The following is a 26,955-nucleotide window of genomic DNA, read 5'->3' as shown; positions in this document are numbered from 1 at the left end:
GGTTCTATTTAGACGCAATCTTTTTGCGTTCCTATCATGTGTGAAAACAGCGCTCGTTTGAACGAAGCCTCAAGGTAATCAGAAAAGCCATATGTACTCCAATATGATACAAATAAAAGCAACAACTCGTCACGCAAGAAACAAACCCTCACAGAGCTTCGTCCACGGAAAAATAATAATAATCTTTATTTGTATAGCGCCAACATATTCCGCAGCGCTTTCCATACAGGGGATACAGAAAGACAGAAATACAAAAATACAAAAACCACGGTTACATATAGTAATCAATTGATGAAAACAGTAGGGGTGAGGGCCCTACTGAGGGTGACATGCTACAAATAATGGGGTGATACAGAAGGTAAAGGGCTGGAGATGTGCACTGTATGGTGAGGTGAAGAGTGAGGGATGCTATACACATAGACAATGGTCAGAAATAAGCCGTATAGTGGCTGAATCGGTATGACTGCAGGGGGCGGTTGATGGCGGCTAGCAGGGATTACAGTCAGTAGGTCAGGGAGCATGTTATCAGGCAAAGTACAGAGGGGTTTAGTTTAGGTGATGTGGTATGCCTCCCTGAAGAGGTGCGTTTTTTAAAGCTGGTTTCGATAGCAGAGCAGAGGGCCTGGACTGGGTGGTGGATTAAGATGAGGGAGGCAATGTAGGGCGGCACGGTGCTGTGGAGAGCTTTGTGGATGAATATAGTAAATGTAAATTGAATTCTGTATTTGACGGGCAGCCAGTGCAGTGACTGGCATAGGGCAGAGGCGTTCGACTAGCAGCTAGACAGGAAGATGAGCCTGGCTGCCGCATTCAGGGTAGATTAGAGAGGGGAGAATCTGGAGCAGGGGAGGCCGATCAGCAGCTAGTTGCAGTAATCGAGCCGAAAGTGGATGAGGGCAACAGCGTTTTTAGCTTGTCCACGGTAAGAAAAGGGCGAATTCTTGTGATGCTCTTGAGGTGCAGCTGACATGTTCAGGCCAGAGATTGGATGTAGGGGGTAAAGGAGAGATCAGAATCGAATATAACCCCAAGGCAGCGGGCATGTTGTCTAGGAGTTATGGTGGCACCACACACTGAGATGGAGATGTCAGGATGAGGTCGGTTAGTAGAGGGCAGGAACACCAGTAGGTCAGTTTTTGAGAGGTTTAGTTTTAGGTAGAGAGAGGACATAGTGTTAGGCCTTAGTCAGACAGGCGTTTTTTCGCGCGATTTGCGCATTTTTTAAAACCATTGCTTTGCAATGGTATCGGACACATGAGCGCTTTTTATGCGCTCGTCCGATATATTATAGAACAGAAATCGCAGATCGCACCTATCTGCGATCTGCAATTCCTGTTCTCTTCTCTATATGCGCTCAATGGGGCCGGCGGCAGCAGCGCCGACCCCATTGAGAACATATAGAAGACAAATCATTCTTCTCTGCCACAGCTGTAACAGCTGTGGCAGAGAAGAACGATGTTTGCCCATTGAATTCAATGGAGCCGGCAATACAGCCGGCTCCATTGAAAGCAATGGGCTGCCGGCGATCGCGGGATGAATTGTCAGGAAGGGCTTAAATATATAAGCCCTTCCCTGCAATTCATCCAGAAATGTGTAAAAATAAAAAATATATATATACTCACCTTGTCCCGGCAGACGGAGTTCAGCGCGGCCGGCCTGCAGTGGGTGTGAGTGGCTGTGAGTGAGAGCTGCCCGTGATTGGCTCAGCACTGAGCCAATCAGGTGCAGCTCTCACTCACACCCACTGCAGGCCGGCCGCGCTGAACTCCGTCTGCCGGGACAAGGTGAGTATATATATATATATATATATATTTATTTTTTTTTACACATTTCTGGATGAATTTCAGGGAAGGGCTTATATATTTAAGACCTTCCCAACAATTCATCGTGAGATCGCCCGCAGCGCATTGCTTTCAATGGAGCCGGCTGTATTGCCGGCTCCATTGAATTCAATGCGCTGGACAGCTCCGGCCCGTTTCTATTGAAACGCGGCTAGGAGCAGTTTTTTCGGGCGATTTTTCGGCCCCGGTCACGCAATTTGCGGATGCACATCCTTCATGCGATCCGCAAATCGCGGCAAAAAACGCCCGTGTGACTAAGGCCTTAGAGACAACAGACAGACAGCCGGTGATGTTTTGGAGGAAAGGTGCAGAAATGTCACTGGAAAAGGTGTATAATTGCATAAGAGATGGTATTGGAGGCCAAATCTCCTGATGGCTTGTCCAACTGGGGCTTTGTATATGAAGAAAAATAAAATGTTATGGGTCTTTAAATGTAACAATGAAAAAAAATTAAATAAAAAGGCTTTTTATTTTGTAAAAGCGGAAAAACATAAAAAATAATTACTGTATTATTTATTATGTGGATATGTCATAAATGCTTACATTGGGAATATCCCTACAAAGGTATTAATGTACACCTGCCCCCTTAATTGAGTCTGGCCAATTCAATGGCTAATGTTTTTTTGTGCAGTAGATGTATTCACTCTATTCCTGTATGCTGCGTTGCAAGTAGTTACTTCTTCATATTTGCTCTTACAAAATGTCTTTCAGCAGACTGCACCTTTCAGATTTAAATAGTACTATATAAAATACATTGTCTCTCTGTTACTATTTTAGACTGATACAGGGATGAGCAATCATAGACAAGCCAAAGATTGGCCTCAGGCTACATGCCTCTGGTAGTGTCAATTCAGGAGAGAGAGGATGGAGTTGTTGGTTTAGTTTTGAACGTGAAATTCACGGTAAAGGGAAGCAGTAATATATTACGGTAGGGAGCTTATTTTGAGAAGAACAGTTTTATTTTTTTTAAGGCAGTGAGGGGGAAATTTATAACAAATGTTGAATAGGCATTTATAGGCTCGGGCTAATTAGAAACATATCCTGTAGCATAATGTCAGATTTTACTAATTAGGTTGGAAAGTTGCCTCATATTAATTGCTAGTCTATCATAGTATTACTATTATAAATACACTGAATGGCGACTTTATTAGAGACTCCCATCTAGTAGAGCGTTGGACCTCCTTTCGCCCTCAGAACCATGACGATTTGTCATGGCATAGATTCCACTAGATGGTGACATCATTCTGCAGGAAAACTGCTCATTCGAACAGCGTAGTTGCTAACATCCAGAAACTTCTAGACTGTTCATAAAAATAGGGGACTTTTTTCAGCATCCTTAAAAAATATTAGAGGGGTCAGTGAATTTTTTAAGGCTAGTGGAACTTGAGCAGGTTTTTATAGACTTTAATTATCATCATTTTACAGTTCATAGTAAATGCTGGTAATGAGTTCATATCAGTATAAAGACATGTATTACTTGTAATCTTTATAGTTCAGTATGGTTTTTCTGATGTGTTCATAAAACTGTTGGTGGTTCATGATTTTTCGATAAGTTGTCCAAAAAAACTATTGGCAATCCAGGTGGACAGAATAGCTTCTTGTGGCCTCAAATTAGATGGAGGTACTGGCATGCTTTGATCAGCTGACATGAAGCGTTCATTGATTCATTCTGCTTCATTTTGACTTTCACATAAGCATGGTGCAACTGTGGTCTGGATTCATCTGACCAGGCAATGTTTTTGACCTTCCAAGTGATCCAAATTCAGATACAATTTGCTTGACTGGAACATTTCAGAGTGATTCTTAACATCCACAGAATCCGCGTTCAATGAATGTTTTCCAGCAATCATCCCATTTTCAGCATCCTCCTGATACCATTGCATGAGAAAACCACACAAGGTCGGCAATTTTTGAAATACTAGTCCCAGATACTCCAGCATCAATGACCAAAGCTGGTTAAACTGGTTAATAAATTTGGATCTATTAAGGGAATCATAGAATTACAAAATGGTAGAGTTGGAAAGGACAAACCTGATTTATCATGTAAAATATGCCAGCTTTCTAACATAAAATAGTTGCACATTTTTGCATATCCCATATTTGCACAAAAATGTGCAACTGCTTGCTTTTTTCCAGTGCCTTTGCTACTTTTTAAAATAGTAGGGCTTAGTGGTAGGGGGTGGGGCTGCCAGCAGCCTATCAGATTAATTTTATAATTTATACTAGGAACTGATGTAAACTATAGCAAAAATCGAAATCAGCTCAAAGCTGGCATAGACTGTCTTTTGTGGTGAACGGGCAGTTAAAGATGCACCTTATCTGGGACATTTTTAATTTAGACCAACATGTAAAATGCTAGCCTTAAGGACCATTTACACGCAAAGATGATGACTCAAAATTTGTTCAAAAGATAGGAAGAGTGACACTTTTAGCTATCATTTTTCATAAGCTGCTAATGGGCACTAATGCCCATTTAATGCTTATTACCTTTATTTGCATGTAAATGAGCCTCAAGAAGCTGTATGCAGTGAACAGTTCTCTACATACAGCTCCTTTGTTCTGCTGCGGGGCTGTAAGCTGAATACAATGTAACCAATGCTCCAGTGGAGAACACAGTGTGTGGTCCCTGCTATCAGCTCTCTGGCCAAATGATGGATTTTATACTCACCTAAAAATCATCGTTCGGCCGAAAAGTAAACAATAGTAGCATTTACATGCAACAATTATCACTCAAAATACATCGTAAATCTTCCTCTTTGTTTGTGTTTCACAGACATGTTCTACCTGTGTCACAGATTAAATAAACTGGAACATTGTGTGCACAGAGCAGCAAAGGATACTTTTTTTTAACTTAACTAATACATTATGACTATCCCACATATGTAAAATCCTGCAATTTTGTGTAAGTAGAGCAGTAAAATACAATTTTTTTTAAATATTTGGCAGACAAAATTGGCAGTGAATGACAGTATGGATAAATGTTAGTTTGGGTTGACCAATACTGTACACAGATAAAGTGACAATTGAGACCAAGAAGAAAGGTATTGTCATGGCTTGCTGGCCATGTCAGATCAAGACTGGGGTATTGTCATGGTGTTAGCCGTGGCCGACGTGATCCACATGCTACTGCATGCTCAGTGTCATTCCAGCATTGGCCGCTGACATAAGCACTTCCCTGATGGTGCATGGATGGATTGATTGGCTGTGAGGCGTGTATCTCAGATGGCCAATAGGCACTTGTCTGTACATATTTATTTTGGCTCCTCCTCATTGAGCACACCAGTTATACTTCAAGTCTGAAGGTGTTTCTGGTCAAGTTGGTAGCTCCTGTCCTGTTTCACTATCAGATAAATCAGTTTGGTGTTAAGGATATTTGGTGTGTTGAACATCTATCTCCTGATTAATCGCTATTTTACCTGGTTCCTTGCAAGCTTGTTTAACATCTATACCATATATTGTTATTTTAGAAAACATTATCCCTGTTTCCAACTAGGGAGAGTCAGGGTTGCACCAGGTTCCTGATATAGGGGTTGCCTTCATCAGGGCAGGTACTCCGCTTTTAGGTGGGGTCTCATTTCCTGTTCCCCCACTTTTCAGGTTTTATTTAATATAGTGTTCTCTGCGTGTGTATATCTATCCTTTTAGGACAGCAAATTATGTCCAACAATGCGTTTTGTGTCTGGCTTGGATGTAACAGATATCACATACAACTAGAAAAGTAGCAGGGAAATAGTATAGATGTGGCAAGCTGACAAAAATTGGCCAGCTATTGAGGTCTCTTCAGGTTCCTTACCACAATGAAAAGGGTGCCAGAATTAAGTTATATAGGGAGGTTGTATAGTCGTGTTATTTATCAGAGGATTTGAAAAAAAAGACAACCCAAAATGGCTGTTCAGTCTTGCAGTTCACGGCAGGCAAATCTAAAAAGGGTCTACTTTAGTGAAGTCTAGTAAGCAGACATAACATGAGATAGAACTATATGAACCTGCTGTCGTCGAAGCTTGAATTTGCATGCAAATGCACAGAGCAGTCACTTCAAGCTCTTTTAATCTTTGATCCCATCAGGAGGAGATATAGATGCAGTATATAAATAGACAAATCGGCACAAATAAAGCAATAAGCTCTGATGCGTCTCCAGCTATGAAAAATTGACAGATCTCACCTACAATCACACCAATTTGAGTGCATATTTCCTAACAGGGTAAGAGAAATTCCAGCAGACAGCAGATGGAAAATAACATGCTGTTTTGAATACTTATGAGACACTTGAATATGGTAGTCATTTTTCGAGCTGAACCATGAGAATGTAATCTATTTGTTCTTATGGCCTTTTGTGCCTAAATATATAATTTGCATGATTTTGCCAACATGAATTGTACAATGTTCTTTCTTACTTTGCAGTTCTGTACAGTTGAAGGGTTTATAACGGCTCTTGTGGATGAATTTCCAAAACTGCTGCGTACCCGAAGAGAAATATTTATTGCAATCGTATGCGTTGTTTCTTATCTCATTGGTTTGTCCAACATAACTCAGGTAAGCAAACTTGAACCTGATTCTCTACAGGCAGAAACAATAGAACATATTTACTAAAATAACAGTACGGTAAAAAGTCAATTATTTTGCCATGTTAATCCAGAAGAAGTGGGAAAAAGATACTGTATGAATGGGTGGTTACTAGAGATGAGCGAGCACCAAAATGCTCGAGTGCTCGTTACTCGAGTCGAACTTCCCGCGATGCTCGAGGGTTCGTTTCGAGTAACGAACCCCATTAAAGTCAATGGGCGACTCGAGCATTTTTGTATATCGCCGATGCTCGCTAAGGTTTTCATTTGTGAAAATCTGGGAAATTCACAAAAGTGATGGGAACGACACAGAAACGGATAGGGCAGGCGAGTGGCTACATGTTGGGCTGCATCTCAAATTCCCAGGTCCCACTATTAAGCCACAATAGTGGCAAGAGTGAGACCCCCCCCCCCCCGCACTGTCAGCATAAAGATCATTCTCCTCTGCCACAGCTGTAACAATTGTGGCAGAGAAGAACGGTGTTAGCCCATTGAATTCAATGGAGCCAGCAATACAGCCGGCTCCATTGAAAGCAATGCGCTGCGGGCGATCGTGGGATGAATTGTCGGGAAGGGGTTAAATATATAAGCCCTTCCCTGCAATTCATCCAGAAATGTGTAAAAATAAAAAATATATATATACTCACCCGGTCCCGGCAGACGGAGTTCAGCGGCAGCCGGCTGCAGTTCTCTGAACTGCTCTCTGTGGTATTCAGCAGCCGGGGATTTAAAATCAGATTGGTCCCTGCGCTGAGCCAATGAGAGGCAGCAGTCACTCACCCATTCATGAATTAATGAATGGGTGTGTGAGTGAGACCTGCCTCTGATTGGTCAGGCTGTGACCAATTAGAGGCAGCTCATTCAGCAGGCGGGGATTTTAAAGCCCCAGCTGCTGAATAGTATTGAGACGCAGTTCAGGAGAACTGCCGGCGGCCGCAGCTGAACTCCGGCTGCAGCGGAAAGGTGAATATATATATTTTTTTTATTTTTACACATTTAGGCCTTAGTCAGACGGGCGTTTTTTCGCGAGATTTGCGGATCGCATGACGGATGCGCATCCGCAAATCACGTGACCGGTGCGCGCAAGTCGCCCGCAAATCGCCCGAAAATCTGCTCCTAGCCGCGTTTCATTAGAAACGGGCCGGAGCTGTCCAGCGCATTGCATTCAATGGAGACGGCAATAGAGCCGGCTCCATTTAAAGCAATGCGCTGCGGGCGAGCCCGGGATGAATTGTCGGGAAGGGCTTAAATATATAAGCCCTTCCCTGCAATTCATCCTAAAATGTGTAAAAATAAAAAATATATATATATTCACCTTCTCCCGGCAGCCGGAGCTCCGCGCGGCCGTCCTGCAGTGGGTGTGAAGGGGGTGTGAGTCAGACCTGCCCCCTGATTGGCTCAGCGCTGAGCCAATCAGAGGCATGTCTCACTCACACCCATTCATGAATTCATGAATGGATGTGAGTCAGACCTGCCCCTGATTGGCTCAGCGCTGAGAGGCAGCAGTCACTCACCCATTCATGAATTCATGAATGGGTGTGTGAGTGAAACCTGCCTCTGATTGGTCAGGGCTGTGACCAATCAGAGGCAGATCATTCAGCAGGCGGGGATTTTAAAGCCCCGCCGGCTGAATAGTGCCGAGAAGCAGTTCAGGAGAACTGACAGCGGCCGCGGCTGGACTCCGGCTGCAGCGGAAAGGTGAGTATACAATTTTTTTTTATTTTAACACATTTTAGGATGAATTGCAGGGAAGGGCTTATATATTTAAGCCCTTCCCGACAATTCACCCCACGCACGCCGGCAGCCCATTGCTTTCAATGGAGCGGCTGTATTGCCGGCTCCATTGAATTCAATGGGCAAACATCGTTCTTCTCTGTCACAGCTGTTACAGCTGTGGCAGAGAAGAATGATTTGTCTTCTATATGTTCTCAATGGGGTCGGGGCTGCTGCCGCCGGCCCCATTGAGCGCATATAGAGAAGGGAACAGGAATCGCAGATCGCAGGTAGGTGCGATCTGCGATTTCTGTTCTATAATTTATCGGACGAGCGCATAAAAAGCGCTCATGTGTCTGATACCATTGCAAAGCAATGGTTTTATAAAATCGCCGGACGCATGCGCATGCGCAAATCGCGGCTAAAAACGCCCGTCTGACTAAGGCCTCAAGGATGAATTGCAAGGAAGGGCTTACATATTTAACCCCTTCCCGGCAATTCATCCTGCGATCGCCCGCAGCGCATTGCTTTCAATGGAGCCGGCTATATTGCCGGCTCCATTGAATTCAATGGTCAGTGCTCGTTTAATCGAGACGAGTACCGCGTGGTGCTCGTCTCGAGTAACGAGCATCTCGAGCACCCTAATACTCGAACGAGCATCAAGCTCGGACAAGTATGCTTGCTCATCTCTAGTGGTTACCTTTTGCCTTATATTAGAGGGGAAAAAATATTTCCAGACTCCAAATATGCTAAACACAATAAATCCCTAGATCAATTACCCATCTTCAGAAATGTTTTCTACATTCTGTTCTATCTTTCGCAGGTTGTGAATTTTTGGCACTTGTAAAAAACGGACATGTGACCACTTTCATTGGAAAGCATTGGTTCTAAGGGCTCAGTCAGACGAGTGTTTTTTTCACGCATGAATACGTGCGTTTAAAAACTGGCTCTATTAGGGCTCAGTCAGACAAGTGTTTTTTTCAAGCATGGATAGGTGCATTTAAAAAAAACGGCTCTATTAGAACCAATGCTTTCCAATGAAAGCGGTCACATGTCTGCTTTTTACAAGCACTAAAAATTCGCACCTGCAAAGTGTAGGACAGCTTTTTTTGCTTCGCACACGGTTTTCATGTGATGCAACTTTGGCAGTAAAAAAATCCTACTGTCAAAGCCATTAAATAAGCCCTAGCTGCAGGGAAAAAAAAACAAAAACATCACCTAGAAGCACTGTCATCTCCGGCGCGTGTTCTCCCCGTGTCACCGGACCTCTTCCTCTTCACTTTCTTCTGTCTGGGGATTAAAAAATCCCCGCCTCCTAGAAGCGCTGCCTCTGATTGGCTGATTATAGCCATTCATCAGTACTGTCACAGTGTTTAGTGATGAGAGGACTCCCCATGGAGATGAAAGAATCCACTACCACAGCTGTCACAGCTGTGGCAGAGGACCGCAATCTTCTCCCTATGTTTTCAATGGCGCCGGTGCTGCTGCCGCCGGCCCCACTTGACAACAAGGTGAAAGCCCTGGATGTGACAGCATCCAGGGGTTTCACATCCTAGGAATCCCCAGCTGCAGCAGGGGATAGCAATCCTCTCCAATTCCTTTCAATGGGCCGCACTATTTATGTGCGAATTTTAGCTTCGGTCACACATTTTTCATACATGTGTTCTACGTTTTTTTTTTCACGCGCCTATACATGCATGAAACAAATGCTGACTGAGTCCTTAACATGACTGGTGTAGCATTGCAGTACATTGTAGTTAAGTTATTATAATGGGTTAAATGTTAAAGTTTGCTACATCTGTCTAAGAATCCTATGTTCAATCTGAACTTTGTTTTCTCTACAGGGTGGAATTTATGTATTTAAACTTTTTGATTATTATTCAGCCAGTGGAATGAGCCTGCTGTTTCTTGTGTTCTTTGAGTGCATCTCAATATCATGGTGTTATGGTAAGAAAACATATGAAATATTATGTGATCTCAGACTGTTAAAGACGGCCTGATGGCTCAACTGACATGTCTGTTTTAAATGTGTGTATTCACCCCTAAATAATGCTGGAGCATCTTTTCCCATAATTCTTCATTGTGCCATTCCTCTGTTATTCCTCCAAACAATGTATGAGTAAATTCACAACTGCCTGTTACAATTTCTGTTGTTAAATGGGTGTGTCTCTATACAGTGTAGCACTATCAGCACTGATTGGATGATTTCATAATGCAAACTAACTGGTAACGCCCAGTTGTCAATTTAAATGGTCACTAATGTTTCAAACAACTTGTGCTTACAAGATAGCTGGTATGATAACTAGCAAAATTGCTGTTTACTTTATTTACCTAAAATTACATTTTATGCTGAAAAATCACTCTAAAGTGATACCATTCGTCCTCCATATCGTCTGAAATGACCTGTGTGGAGGCCAGTCAGACGAGTACTAATCTCATTTATCAGCATTTATTACATGACTGGGATCGTGACATTTTACAGGAGCCTAAGTTAAGACCCATGATAGACACTTCTGTGGTCTATGTAGAGTATACAATGAATTGTATCTACTAAATTACATTTATCATCACATCTAGTAAATGAAATAAATTAAAGAGCTTTTCTTAGATATAAAATTTAATTTTTATGGCTCCAAAATCTAAAAGTAATAATGTTTTCAATGAACTTACTAATTTTTATCCTTTGCAGCACTTTTGGTCTCCTCAATCACGCCAGCCCTCGCTTATCCCTATGGGTCATTATTTGTTATCTATTGCAGTTGACAACTGCAGTCATGTAATGTGACATGTATGATGATTAGCTGTAATGTATTTAGATGTCTGCATGGTTGATGCATCACAATACATGAGAGAAGGCAAAAAGTAGTAGTTGACCTAGACTCATTATTTTTATGTTTTGGGGCCACTGAAATGAATTGTTTTATCTCAGAAAAACCCATTAAAAGGTGTCTGTCAGCTCCTATGAGCCTACAATCTAAACTTTTGGGCTCTTAAAAGCTGAAACACTGAGTCCAGGAATGTGAGGATTATGTTTACACTCCTCCATGTTCTTGCACTGTAAGGGTGCCAAAGCCGCCGCTGCATGCACCCAGCGGAACACTTGTGTGCACACATAGAATTAGAGTACTAGTCTTTGCATTGGTGGCTTTGACAACTCACAGCAGGGGAATAGTGAGGAAGGTAAGCATAATTACTCACATCTCTGGATTCAGTGTTACAGCTCCCATGAATCCATAGGCTTAACTTATGGAGCTCATAGGAACAGATGTTGTTGTTAGTCATTTAGTTGTTCACGACTCTCGGCAACCCTAAAGGCAAACTGTCTCCATGTTTTTCGGTTTTGCACGGCTTCTTTCAGTTGTGTGATATCTATGCCAGTATCAGCTTTGACAGAATCAAGCCATGATGTTTTTTGGTGGCCAGGTCTTTTTTTTTGCCACCGATCTGTCCAAGCATTATAGATTTTTCTAGTGACTCTGTTCGCATTATAGATTTTTCTAGTGACTCTGTTCGCATTACATGGCCAAAATACATAAGCCTGAGTCTGGTCATCTTGGCCTTCAATGATATATCGGGTCATATATACTTAGTTCATATATATATAGTGATATATACTGCTTTTGAGAAAACAGTGGATGAGAACATACCTAACCACAGAAAAATAGCTTTCCTTCGGAAGCACTTTATTTCACCCTCTCTAACTTCGAAGCCCGCATTCCTCTCCTCTTGGGAGAAGAAACTACATATCACTTTATCTCCCTCTGACATCCAATTAATCTTGAAGTTGGCCTATGGCCTGTCCCAATGCATTCTATCACAGGAGGCCCATTACAAACTACTTGTTAGATGGTACAGAACACCTCAGTGGCTCTCTGACCACAAACTAACTACATGCGATAAATGCTGGAGATGTGGGACGGGCACAGGCTCTTACTTACACATTTGGTGGGAATGCCAGATCTTGATGCCCTTCTGGCACGAAGTGGAGAGAAATCTTAGGAAGCTAGCACGTAATTTTACACTGACCCCGGAGATTATCTTTCTATGGAGACCATCTGGGTGCTTTCACCCTTTAAAGCAGAAACTATTGGCACAGGCAATTGACGCAGCAAAGGCACTTATCCCCTCTTTATGGATGCAAAAACTACCTCCCTCAATATCTCAATGGAGAGATAGAATGGATTTGTCCTGCAACTTGGAGGAACTCTCTAGCTGGTCCAAAGGTAACCATGACAAATTCCTGGAACTATGGGGCCCTTGGCATAGATTGCGCCTTGAGCTGTAGTCCTATCATTGTCTTGTCCGGGAGAGACGGACGAGGCGGTTACGCCCAGTCTGTGCTTGGAGGTGGGACGAGGCGGAGACCGAGCACCCCAGACTGGCGTTACCCACGCACTGATCAGAAGCGCTAACTTATAGGATTTTGCTTACTGTATGAATCCATTAGCTATCCCCCCCTCCCCCCTCTCTTCCTCCCCCCAACCTGTACGTCTTGTCTGTGAGTCACCCCAACCATGTTTAACAAGTTCACTGTTTAGCTTATTAGCAGGACTGCTCGGCTTCGACCTGACATGTTGAACTAGTAGTCCCTTTTCATCTGACCGAGCTGTTTTGTATTGCTTTCATGTATTACATGTCTGTCATATATTAGAAATTATCAATAAAAACGGATGCAAAAAAAAAAATGATATATCGGGTCTAATACAATTCAGGACTTGTTACACTTGCCTTCCAGAGTATACGTAGCAGCTTACGCCAGCACCACAGCTCGAATGTATCAATCCTCCTTCTATCAGCTTTTTTTCGCAGTCCAGCTTTCACATCCATACATGGCTATGAGGAAAACTGTGGTTTGCACTATCCTGCGTATAGTTGCTATACCGATATCCCTACTTTTCCTGATTTTATTCATGTTTAGTATGGCGCTTCACCCCAATGCTATCCTACGTTTTATCTCTGGCATAGATTCTCCAGCCTGGTCAATTTTTGAGCCAAGGAAGATGAAGTCTCGCAAGCATTATATGGCCTCGTTGTCGATTTTGATTTGAATTTGGCCATTTTTTGCAATTGTCATAATTTTAGTTTTCTTTAAATTCAGGTAGAGGCCCATTTTTTTCCCTTTCAGTTTTAATTTTACATATCAGCTATTCATAGGAACTAATAGACTCCCTGTAACACTATTGGTCTGGACAATGATTTCCTTTAAATTAAAGTGATACAATTGGGGATCTGAGAATAGAAAATGAAAAAGTTGAATGTATTCCCCTTTTAGAAAACAGTAAGAACTGAAAATAAAATCTGCAAAAAATGTAGCTTATTTACATATAGTGAGACCACAAAATAATACTAATGAAACATACAACAATATGGTCACATAAAAATACATATCATTACAAATATTGCTGTATATAAAGTATTTTAATTTTATTTAAATCATTTATATTTCTCCAGGTGTGAATAGATTTTATGACAATATTGAAGAAATGGTTGGCTACAGGCCTTGCCTTTGGTGGAAACTCTGTTGGTCATTCTTTACACCCATCGTAGTAGCGGTAAGATGAGAGACAACTTATAAAATGATTCATTAACAGGAAGGTTTTTTTAAAATTGGGAATATATACTATTGAACTATTCTTAATATCTTTACTATGTTGTGAGACGATCAATAGATTTATATCTATTCCATTTATAGATATGAGCCTATGATCGGTTCTAGCGTTCATGCACACAGTATAGCTGTGTACGGCATTGTCATAACCACATACGCTGACCATATGGCTGTACACACAGGGCATACTGTCTGTCTCTGTAATAAAGAGCCACATAATGTCAATGTTTTGTAATATAGGCTTTATTGCTTGCCATTCATATAGAGATATTCTTTTCTAGAACCAGTCAAGAGTCTAAAGGGACGTGCCACGATTTTGTTTTTATTTGTTTTTTCCCCAGGATGTGATATGAACTCTAACAGATATACCTGAATTATGCCTCCATATGAAACTGGAGGCATGTGGAGGTGCAATAAGGTTTCATACAGTTGTGTGAATGCCATATTACAGCTCCATACAACTCAGAGGCTGTACAAAATTGTAATTCAGCTGTACACATCAACCCTTAGAAAAGATCTGAGATGTGTTATGTTGGTAATGTACTACACTACTCCAAATTTGGACAAATAATAGACAAGTATAACATTTAAAGGCTATGGACGCCTTTCTTTCACTTAAATGCATGTATTTTGGGTAGACAATCATTTTTGGAATAGGGTTTGATTAAAAATGTTGCACCGTTTGTCTTCTGCATCTTCTACATGTAACTGTATATAGACACTGCAGTATAATGACAAAAACACACTGCCGTAGGTCCAACTACGCTCACTGCTATGGAGCGCAGCTGAACCTGAATGAGGGTAATTCCACTTTTCCAGTTGTTCAAACTTTGCGCCAGAGCGCAGGAGTTTAAAAAAAGACAAAGATAGGTGCCACCCGATCTTCCCTGCACAATGTATTCACTACATGCAGGGAAGGTAGGGCAGGTCCTATCTTTTCTCGGCCATAGTATTCACTCGTATTGAAATCAGTGGTTTCCTTTTGTCTCATTATATGGCCATTATTATCACAGCTGTATAGAGGTAAAAAAAAATACGCACATGTGTTCTTGCCCTATGGGCTAATTCACACGGCCGAGAACCTCATGTCGGTTTTGTGCATTGTGAGACGCACAAGACTCACACGAATATGAACTCCATACTTTCGAATGGATTTGTTCCGATGGGCAATTTTTCCCTCGCAGCAATGCTGTGATGATCAAAATTGCAGCATGTTCTATCTTTTGCTTTTCTATCAAAACGCCTCACCCGCTGTTTTGTATAGGACCTTAAAAGACATTGCATAGCACTCACATACCGTGTGATGTGCATGCGGGTGCTAGGTGATGTTTCCATCTGATGTGAATCAAAAACATCTCGCATCAGCGTGCAAAACGCACCTGGCAAATGTGATATCGGGCCGCCCATGTGAATGTAGCGTAAGGGTGAGTTTACATGGGGCAATTTTTGAATAATCGCAGGAAATAGGCGCTACAGTGAGTTGTTAGCTTAGATTGTTCTTCATGTGCTTTTACATAGAGCAGTTGGTAATCATGTTCGTGGTTGCTGAAGCGCACACCTCCCTGTTAAGTTTATTGCCTAGTCATTGAAAGACAAACAATTGCCTGTTTTCACAGATGAAAATTAATCATCCAGCGATTATCTAGTAGGTGAACTGAGGTGAAACGACTAGTGAACAAATTCACTGCAAAACAACAAAAAAAACCGTTTTCTTGGTGCCTGGAATTTAAGACTTTATTCTGGGTATTTTTGTGCCATTGATTCTGAAGATACCATTTAGAGCTCTACTTTTTGAGATATTCTTGATGTCATTATCTATTTTTGTTATATTTGCTTTATTTCCCCACCAGCATTTGCTTACTATTAGTACATATGATAAATATCGCCCCCGCTGTACATCACACTTGGGGTTGGTGAAATAATGTGTAAAGGCATTGAAGAGAAATGGAAAGTATTTTGGCTACAAATGTAGAACATTTCCTGCGATGAGCATGGAGAAGCTATAAGCAGGTAAATTCAATGGACCACAAATCCAGGATCTCATGAAAGACCAGCGTTTCCCAGATTCAGTGGACAACTTTGAGGCTCCTGCGTGTATGGTTCTAAAGCATTTCCATGGGAACTATAAAGCCGCAAACTATGGTGAACTTGTAGAGATATGGTCGCTTCCATTTCTGAACACTTGAACTGTTGAAGAGCAGTACTGTGGATGATGGGATACACATATGATGGCGGACTACTGTTGAAACAGCCGGCATGAATGTGCAGGAATATCTCATCACAGGAAATTACAAAAATGTAGTTTCCTCAACATGCCTCAATCAAGAAACTCTTGTTTTATTCATGTTTATTCAACTAATGTCATTTTCAGAATCTATGACCCCAAAATACCCCCAAAAAGTTCTAACATCTCAGTCACCAAAAATTGTGTTTGCCAGTGTACCACTCATCACCCTTTTGGTGGCCATTTTTACACATAAAAACTACTGTTTATGTTTGCTCGATTGATGCAATTATTCAGGCAATAGTTGTTCTGCATAAAACTAACACATCTCAATAGAAGATCATTGGAACAAAGAAAATAAGCAACAAAAGAAAAATTTTGTTGTGGTCATAAGATATCAGATAAAAAGTGTCAGGTCTGCATGGGGAGCACCACGCCTCAGCATGGATGCAAGGATTGTATTGCGTCCCAACAGGATGTGCTGGAGCAGGTTGCAGACTTAAGATACTACACAAAAGGGAAGAACTGCATACTGGACACATAGGCAGACATAACGTAAGGACTGAACTGACGACCAAAACACGCACGAAGCATACCTACACACATACCCAGATGGAATAGCTGTAAAAATAGGAGGTATTGGTTTGTGACTTGGCCAAGACACCTAAGCCCGCAACAAGGGTCCTTGTTGTCTCGTGAGTCCCTACTCTCACAAGACAACTAACACGTGAAACCTGCCTGCATGCGGGGCGATCGTCCCGACATGGGCAACTTCATGCTGGAACCAAGGGACCAACCTCAGCCTAGATGGCAAACGATCCACAACAGGACACGATGCTGCTTACACCCACACGACAGGAATTTGCGTGCAAGACAGAAAAGGACTGTTCATACACCGTGTTTGGCCATCTGCACAGACCCAATAAACACACCACTCTTCGTATACGACACAGAACAAATATGCAAGCAAGCAAAACCCTAGGGTGAAGGGAAACCAGCATCCTTTAGTCAGAGGGGCTGGTATATATGAGCAGCAGACCAGAGGGATTGGCTGGCTGGAGAAATCCACAGCCAGCCAGCTCAACTAACCCAGACCTGTGAAGGTATGCTCCTGGAAACCAATATGGAACAACAGATCCCAACAGCACAACCTAACACTAAGGCCCCCTCACACAGGTGCTTTTTTCCACGATTAACACAGCGCTTTCAGTACCGCACTAATCGCAGTAAAATGCTCCCACTGTTTTCAATAAAACTGCTCACACAGGTGTAGACAGCCACTTGATCACGGTGCTTTTTTTAGCACCACGATGTTTGAGCAGTGCATGTTCTCTTTTTGGGCGTTTCAGCATTTTTAAATGCTGTGCATCGCCCATTGAAAAGAATTGGCAGAGTTTTCAGTTTTGACAGAGCATCTCTTGCTGGTAACGGGGATTGAAAACCCCGCTTCCAGCAAGAATTTACTCTGCTTGGTTCTCAACTGGCTCAACTCGCTGGCTCAACTAATCAGAGACATCGATGAATGGCTGTGATTGGTGCATTAAAGGGGTTGTCCCGCGAAACAAAGTGGGGGTATACACTTCTGTATGGCCATATTAATGCACTTTGTAATGTACATTGTGCATTAATTATGAGCCATACAGAAGTTATTCACTTACCTGTTCCGTTGCTAGCGTCCTCGTCTCCATGGTGCCGTCTAATTTTCAGCGTCTAATCGCCGGATTAGACGCGCTTGCGCAGTCCGGTCTTCTTCTTTTCTGAATGGGGCCGCTCGTGCCGGAGAGCGGCTCCTCGTAGCTCCGCCCCGTCACGTGCCGATTCCAGCCAATCAGGAGGCTGGAATCGGCAATGGACCGCACAGAAGCCCTGCGGTCCACCGAGGGTGAAGATCCCGGCGGCCATCTTCACCAGGTAAGTAAGAAGTCACCGGAGCGCGGGGATTCGGGTAAGTACTGTGCGTTTTTTTTTTAAGTCCCTGCATCGGGTTTGTCTCGCGCCGAACGGGGGGGCTATTGAAAAAAAAAATACCCGTTTCGGCGCGGGACAACCCTCTTTAAGCGCTGTCTTTCATTGGTTCTCAAGCACTGGCTCACCCAATCAGAGCAATCTCTTGCTTGAGGCTGGGTTTTCAATTCCTGCTACCAGCAAGAGATGCTCTGTCGGTGCTGACAACTGCACAGAAGCCTGCAGGAACACTGGAGAGTAGCAGGAGGACGGCACTTGCTAGCTGAATATTGATTTTTTTTTTCAGCTTTCTTGGCTGCATTTTCAACTGTGATGAAAATGCAGCCCAAATATTGGTAAAATGCATGCCAATGCTGCTAAAACTACAGTAAATACAGCGTTCAAAAATGCAGCGTTTTTGCAAACGCCTGTGTGAGGGAGGCTTAAAGGTCCATTTAGATGCAACGATTATAACTCAAAACTCGTTTAAGCGATCAAAAGTGAGCGATGGTTTTGCTTTTAAACCGTTTAAACGTAATGATTAGCGTTGGAAAATGGACGATAAACGATAATTGAACAATAGTTTGTTTGGATGGAAGTGCGTCAGTGAAGGTAAAAAAATGAGGTAAAAATTGGTAAACGACTAAACAATTTTCATTTAAAGGGGTTGTCCCGCGAAAGCAAGTGGGTCTATACACTTCTTTATGGCCATATTAATGCACTTTGTAATGTACATTGTGCATTAATTATGAGCCATACAGAAGTTATCAGAAGTTATTCACTTACCTGTTCCGTTACTAGCGTCCTCGTCTCCATGGTGCCGTCTAATTTTCAGCGTCTAATCGCCAGATTAGACGCGCTTGCACAGTCCGGGTCTTCTTCTTTTCTTAATGGGGCCGCTCGTGCCGGAGAGAGGCTCCTTGTAGCTCCGCCCCGTCACGTGCCGATTCCAGCCAATCAGGAGGCTGGAATCGGCAATGGACCGCACAGAAGCCCTGCAGTCCACCGAGGGAGAAGATCTCGGCGGCCATCTTCAGCAGGTAAGTAAGAAGTCACCGGAGCGCGGGGATTCAGGTAAGCGCTGTGCGGTTTTCTTGTTTAACCCCTGCATCGGGGTTGTCTCGCGCCGAACGGGGGGGCTGTTGAAAAAAAAAAAAAACGTTTCGGCGCGGGACAACCCCTTTAAACCAAACGATAAGCGAACTACCAAACAATAGGTTTTAAGCGGACTGAAAGACAGCGATGAACAAATTACTAACGAATTACTGCACGATACGTGTGTGTTTTACAAGTAACGATTATCACTCACTTTCGACACTTTTAACTAATTTTGAGCGATAATCGTTGCATCTAAATGGGCCTTTAGACCATAATTCAGCATCAATGCCGGATCTCCTATTGAGATATAGACTGCGATATCTATATTCAGTGATATGCAGACTCTAAAGAAGATAAATGGTGCCAGTTTTATTTTAATGAAACCCTACTGCAATAATAATTGTAAGTCCAAAATACATACATTTATCTAAAAAAAAGTGCCCACCCCCCAAAGCTGTCCATAGCCTTTAACTTTAACACGTTTATAATAATAATAATATTTATTTATATAGCGCCAACATATACCTTAGCGTTATATTAACATTCCCTTCATTGTAGGTGTGTGCATGATCAGAAATATGAATGCAATCCTGTAAGCAACTAATGTAGTAGTTAGTATGTTTTTAGAAGAAAGGAATTTCATATAATGATGTTATTTTTAAATTATTGTTCAGTGATCTATGAAATTAACTTTTAACCCCATGGCGCCACAGCCAGTTTTAGCAGCAACTTTTTCATTTTTTTTCTTCCCTGCATTCCTGAGCTATAAATATAGCTGAGTTGATGCTTGATTTTTGTAGAACACGTTGTGTCTTTTTAATGGCCCTGTTTTACCTTTTCGAGACCAAAAATTTTTCATTTTATTTTAATTTTTTTAATCCCTGCTTTTTAAGAGCCATAATTTTTTTATTTTTCCATTGATGTAGCTGTATCAGGGCTTGTTTTTGGAAAGACTAGTTATATTTTTAATGGCACTATTTAATGTATAATAAAATGTAATGAAAAACTTACATAATTTTTTGGAAGTGGAATGAAATGAAAAAAATTGCAATTGTGGGGGAGGAGTTTTTGTGGCATTCCCAGTGTAGTACAAATGACATACTAATTTTGTTCTGTGTGTCAGTACAATTACGGTGAAACCAAATTCATATAGTTTTGTTACATTTTACTACTTTTAAAAACTTTTTTTTTTTTAAACAAAAAATGCGTTCTGTCACCCTATTTTGAGACCCATAACATTTTTTTCAATTGGGATCTGTGAAGGCTCATATTTTGTGTGGTGAAATGTACTTTTTATTAGTTATTCATACATCTTTTTGATCATGTTCTTTTAAATTTTTCGGGATAGCACAGAAAACCCTGCAATTTTGTCATTTTCGTAACCTTTTCCCCATTTTTATAGTGTTTTCCGTCCAGGATAAATAAATGACAAAGCTATATATATATATATATATATATATATATAGAGAGAGAGAGAGAGAGAGAGAGAGAGAGAGAGAGAGAGAGAGAGGGCTTTTGTCATCCATTTAGACTTATAATTAAAACATTTAATAGGGCAGGGAATAGGGAAGGCACTAAAGTTGTTGATGCATGAAAAACAAAAATACAAAAAAGCTAAATACTAAATTTTTTTTGAAGCCCAAAAGATTTAACAAATATAAAATAAACTTGACTCTTCTTTCAGTAACCACTTTGTAATACACTGATTAATGAAATGTCAACAAGTTTCCCTTAGGAAAGAGCTTTACAGCAGCTTCTATTTCTGTCCTTTTTGACGCCAGACTGAAAGTACTTTGCATTAATTTTCTTGATGTTGACTTTGTGACCTTTTCAACAGTAATTCATTTCTAATTTGAGTTAGCTTACTTTGTAAGAGTTTTTGCAGTAAAGTCCAAAATACATTTGTATCCTATAATTGTTTATGGTTTCTTTTTGTCTTATGATACAGGGGGTGTTCCTTTTCAGTGCTGTACAAATGACTCCACTTACCATGGGCAGCTATGTTTTTCCTTCTTGGGGACAAGGAGTTGGTTGGTCCATGGCCTTATCTTCAATGGTGCTGATTCCTGGCTACATGATATACTTGTTCCTGTCTCTTAAAGGGTCTTTAAAACAGGTATAGGCTGTGACCATTTCCACATATACAACTTAGTGAAATAATTGCCTTTGATTCTGAAAAACTTCAAGAATGTGCATTTGATATATCTATATGATATTGTGACTTGTTTATGAAAGGGCTTGTAGACATGGGGATATTAAACACAAAGAAAAAAACAGCCATACTGTATTAGTTTTTTATTCCTTTTTTAATATATGTGTACACTTTTAGATTCTATAACTTTCATCTAAAAGAAAACATGTTTTTCATTTGGTCCTTTTTATTTAACCACTTAGTACCACTAATGGACTTATACCTTTTAGCACTACTTTTTTTAAACCATAATGCTTGATAAATAAAGCAAAAGTGAAGCTTTCTAAAGTACAGAGGTAAATAGAAAGGTAACCTAGTCATTACAAACGTCATAGTACACACAAATGTATTTTTATACCGTAGAGTAATACACCATTTCTCTTCTCCAGCGTCTACAGGTTATGATCCAGCCAAGTGACGATGTTGTTCACAATGAAAATGGCCCTGAACAATTGTCAAAGAGTAACTCTGCCAACAAGGAAGCATATATATAAACATACTGTACTGAGGAACATACAGTTGTTATGATTTTCTAAATACAAAATGGTTGACATGACCACATAATTACATCTGGAATAAAGAATTTACCTACCTCCAGTGGCAAAAAAGGGGACCATCACCAGTAGAGCACAAGGAAATCAACTAGGTTATTTTCTTACTGTTTTATGGAATAACATGAATGGTTTGCGTGTTCAGACAATTTAGACTGTTAATGTTTCTATCTTTACTGCAAGAGTTGAATTTGTAAGCAGAAAAAGCACCATTTTTAAAGTTACATTTGGTAACAAAAATATGAGGTTTTGTGTGATTGATTTTTAATTCTGAAACATTTCTTAGAGGCAGCTCCCGAGACTTTGAATAAAATCCATAAAAAGGTTATTATCTCTTTTTTTACTCGACATTTTTACAGAGCAAGGGTAGATAACACAGATGTTTGAAGGATTTTCATTTTTCAATTATTGTAGAAAATTGTCTATTATTTTTTAGTCAAAGGTTTTCTTAAAGTGAATTATTGATTTTTTTTTTTATTAAGGAAATGAAAGCACAAATTAAGTTCAAGGGACCAAATTTACATATACATTTATTATAGAAATATCCGAATAATAAAAATGATAATTTATAAGCCAGACACCAGCTTTTTTCTTAAAAAAAAAATTATACAATCCATTGTGCACTTTATTTAAAAATTATTTCTTAAATGTAAGAATCAATTATTAATTTCAAGACATTTTAACTATTTTAAATATTCAGACAAGTTGATTTTACTTCTAGAAAAAGGGTATTCACATAAACTGTTGGAAAATGTAGGTTTAGATGTTAAAAGAAATTACAATTTCCAATACATAAGAGAAAATAAGGATAATGATATACCCTTATGCCACGCAACACCCCTGGTTGGATTTATTGCACCTTGTAAATGGCCGAAGTAATATTCTAATGTAACAAAGGAAAATAAATACTTGTTGCCTGATTGCATTTGGCATTTCCTTTGGATCAACTTAAGGCACAACATAAAATGCCTACTTTGGTGATAGATGACTGTGTTGCACAATGAACTTTCTCTTTAGCAAAGTCTTGTGCTTTTTAAAATGTTCTATAGCACATACTTTAGAGCTACTACGTGACAATATGTTTCTCGTGGATGTTAGTTGGGTTTGTCCTTTTTGTCCAAAGAGTGAAAAAAAAAAATTATCTATATATGTTATCGCAATAAATTAATATTCTAAGAATGTCAAGCACATTTATTGTAGAAAATATATACAAATATTTTAACGGAATTTGTACAACAGTATTGTTTCGTAGATTCTAAAATGTCTCATATCAAATGTAACATATTCGAAATTATAATAACGTACGTCTGTAGTGCAACCAGGCAAAACGTCTTGTTGTAACTTTATTTTGTATACAATGTCTCCTATCATTCTTTGTGAAGTTCATGCAGTACCAGAGCCGATGAGATATTGGCTCCTGATGGCTGTTTAATATATGTACTACATTCCAATGTTGTTCAGAAAAATAAATGCAGTATTTAAATGTTTGATTGTATACAACACGTACATACAAAAAAATGACAGATATGCTTTGTAGCAATCTTATATACAAAATATCTACTTTAGCAGAATAGTGATGTAGGAACTACTGTGTTTCAATTGTGAATAACTGTATCTTTTGTAGTATTTTCCCTAATAAAAATATATTATATCATCCATAAACTTACCCGCAATAAGATATTATGCTAAGACTCAAATAAAGTTATCTATATATATATATATATAAAATATATATGTAATGTAACATATGAATAGTAAAACTATATATACAGAGCTTGTTAACTGAAAAAAAATATCCTTTATATTTAGTATCTTGCAACCTGTTCTATGGACCAAATGTAATATAAGATACATTTTAAATGTCTTTTAATGGTGTCTCTCTGTAAGAAAAGCACGGTTGTCATGTAAGTTTATGAATTTAGAAATCAAATAAAGGATATATTACAAATAAAGTATGCATTGAGTTTTCTGTCAAATGCGTTGCGAATCTTCAAGAAAATTCCTAGGTTTTTGGAAACATTTGTTTTTGAAAGATTTTGACAGACTAGCTATTAAGAAAATGGCTTGCCTATTGTGAACCACCCATATCGCGTATATTTCTTCAGCTTGTCCTTTGGATCAGCTTCAAACTGTTTAGTAATTGCATATTTGACTTGCAACCATATATTATTAAAAATGTAACATTTTCTATTTAAGTAGCTCCTGAAAAAATCATTTCAATAGGTATCACTTATTGTAGCTAATGGCTTGCAGATCCCCATTGTGCTTTTTTGCAAAATGTTATTTCATACGCCTTCTCAATCAATTTACACTACTTTTTCACAGAAGTTATGCTGAGAGATGTCATTACGAAGGAACTCTGGTCATAATTGTTTTTTTAACTTTACCTCAGTTTTAAAATTCCGTTCTGAATGGAAAAAAAGGTTCTGTTCTTTAAAGGGGTTCTATAGCTACATAGAAATACGGCTGAAATAATATGTTGTGTTGTCTCTAAATTGCTAGTATACAGAGTTTAGAGGATCAGCAAATGGAATGTGTAGATAGATACCTATAAAATTACACCATATGAGCTCGCTCACAGAGGTATATATATCGCTTGCGTATTAAGCGCATATTTTTCACATGCACAATACGTGGTACTAAAAAGTCATTGATTTCTATTGGGCCACTCACAATGCAATATGCCCTATTTTGGTGTGTAATACGCATCAATACAGGTAATGGGAATTTAACACACGCAGCAAATGCGCATCCAAGAGCTTCTTTACTTGAGCATGTTTTAAACTCGTATTAATCACAGCCGCATGACAGGACAAAACGAGATCATTGATTTCAATAGTTTTGTTTTCAATAGCGGTTTTCTTGCCCACTAATAGTACTATCTTCCCGCTGTTTTTTTCAAACTCATGCGCACTAGCGTGGAGTTTAAAAACGTCAAGAAGGAAATAAAATCTTAGTGGCGAGCGTAGTTGCACATACAGCCATGTGTTTTTGCCTTAAATGTGCATTAGCTGTGTACTGTGTATTTTACAGGTGTGAAAAACCTGCAGGATGCATACAGTTGTGTGAATGACCCCTGTCTATGGGAAATATAAATATTCTGAAACATATACCCCACTTTAGCATAAATGGGACACTGTTCTCTGATGTGACCACTCTCTGTTATGCAGAATTATACCTGGCGCTCCCTTACTCTCTGATAACAATGGTATATAATTCTGGCTAAAGACTATAGTCAGACTGACCCCCTTTTGACTATAGCAGTGAACAGAGAGGAAATTTAGCTGTTTATCCAGACTCCAGATATGAACACATGCAAGACAGATTTTTTATGTTCTTTGCAGTTATGGAGTTGTAAGTTTAAATCTGGGCCAAGGAAACATCTGTGTGAGGTTTTTACGCTCTCTTTGTGTTTATACAAGTTGTTCTATCGCTACTCAGAATCAGAACAGATAAGTGTGGTGCCTCAGTTGTTAGCAGTGCAACGTTGCAGGGCTGAAGTTCTAGATTCAAATCTACCAATGTCAACATCTGGATGGAGTTTTTCAAAGTCCATGCAGCTGTTATCTTTGTTGGGATTGGAACCTAAGACCGCCCACACTGGAAAAGTAACAGCATTAACAACTGAGCCACATTAATAGGAGATATGCACACACCCCTCCTTTCCTCTGCCTTTTTTTGTGCAAAAATAAGCACAATTTTATCACCCAGGCAATCACCAACCAACGCTACTTGTGACTCACACAATAACCCTTTTGACTTAAATGACAGTGTAAGGTTACTAGGCGACAGAGCGATCTTTCATTGTGGAACTACTGTTGTTGTCAAAAGTTACCATGTAGCCCTACCTTTACTTTCAATTCCAACACATGATAGGACGGCTTGTTGCATCCCTAGTTACACAAGAAATTCTGTCTACCAATTAAAGGGTTAGTTCAGCAGCTCATGAATCAGCGTGACCCTTCTTGGTCAGAGGACTCTTTTTTGCTCATTTGTACGGGAACCTTGAAACCTAATCCCAGAGGTGCATGGGCTCATTATACAGAACATATACATTATCCAGAGCACAGCTGTATGCAGGCAATCAGACAGACAACCACATTGGATCAAGTAGAACAAGAACGGGGCATTCTGAAGGAAGAACTCACATAGGACCTGGAATGAGTACCAAATAGGAAAACTCCAGGCATTGATCACATACTAGCCGAACTGCTCAAACCAGTGTCAGTCAAGATCTTAAACACCCTATGTCAAAAGATGTAGAGCTCCAAATCGTGGCCCAAAGACTGGACAAGATCTTTCTTTGTCACACTTCCAAAAAAAGGTGATGCTCAAGAATGTTTCAATTACCGCACCATCACCCTCATATCTCAAGTGAGCAAAATTCTTTCAAAAGATAGTCCAAAAACGCATCTCGACAATTGTTTAATGGGAACTGCCAGATGTTCAAGCTGGCTTCCCCAAAGGTCGTGGCACCAGAGACCAAATCGCAAACCTGCGCTGGATCATAGAGAAGACCCAAGAGTATCAAAAGGACGTGTATGTGTGTTTCATCAACTACAGCAAGGCATTTGATTGTGTTGAACATGACAAGCTTTGGAAGTGTCTAAAGCAAATGGGCGTCCTTGAACATATTGAATAGCTTATAAGCTCGGTTTACAACAACCAAGAAGCAACAGTCAGGATAGCTTATGGAAACACAGATTGGTTTGGAATTAAGAAAGGTATATGGCAAGGCTGCATTCTATCACCAGTCTTTTTCAATCTGTATGCAGATCATGGGGCGATGCAATCCGGACGAATCAGAAATCAGAGTCAAAATCGGTGGCATAAATGTCAACAACCTTCGATATGCAGATGACATTACCCTTCTTGCGGAAAGTGAAAGGGACCTGGAATAACATGCAATGAGAGCAAAAGGAAAGCAAATGCATGGGACTGTATCTCAACAGCAAGAAAACGAAAGTCATGACCGCGGAAGGCAATGTTACAGTGAACATAAAAATTAATAACAAAAAAGTTGAGTCTGTCCGAGATTTCATCTTCCTTGGATCCAAAATCGTTTGCAATGGGCAATCTGGACATGAGATCAAATGATGGATTACACTTGGTAGAAACGCAATGCAAGGAATGAAAAAGATCTGGAAAAGCAAGGACATTAGCATTGCAACAAAAACCAGACTGGTCAATGTAATCGTCTTTCCCATAACTACGTATGGTTTG

The 26,955-nt window shown here is 40.2% G+C and overlaps 1 protein-coding gene across 1 annotated transcript in view; it reads left to right on the top strand.

The window, feature by feature from the left end:
* SLC6A1 (solute carrier family 6 member 1) overlaps positions 1–23,587 on the top strand; it is a 219,386-nt gene extending 195,799 nt beyond the window's left edge. Inside the window, exons 11-15 of the mRNA XM_066596491.1 lie at positions 6,243–6,374; positions 9,961–10,063; positions 13,568–13,668; positions 20,939–21,106; positions 21,571–23,587. Coding sequence (XP_066452588.1) covers positions 6,243–6,374; positions 9,961–10,063; positions 13,568–13,668; positions 20,939–21,106; positions 21,571–21,675 — 609 coding nt within the window. The 3' untranslated portion in view covers positions 21,676–23,587. The remainder of the gene's footprint in view (positions 1–6,242; positions 6,375–9,960; positions 10,064–13,567; positions 13,669–20,938; positions 21,107–21,570) is intronic.
* The last annotated feature ends 3,368 nt before the right edge of the window (positions 23,588–26,955 follow it).

This window comes from Eleutherodactylus coqui, chromosome 3, assembly GCF_035609145.1.
Source record: "Eleutherodactylus coqui strain aEleCoq1 chromosome 3, aEleCoq1.hap1, whole genome shotgun sequence".
NCBI lineage: Eukaryota > Metazoa > Chordata > Amphibia > Anura > Eleutherodactylidae > Eleutherodactylus > Eleutherodactylus coqui.
This window is presented reverse-complemented; position numbering and strand designations above follow the sequence as displayed.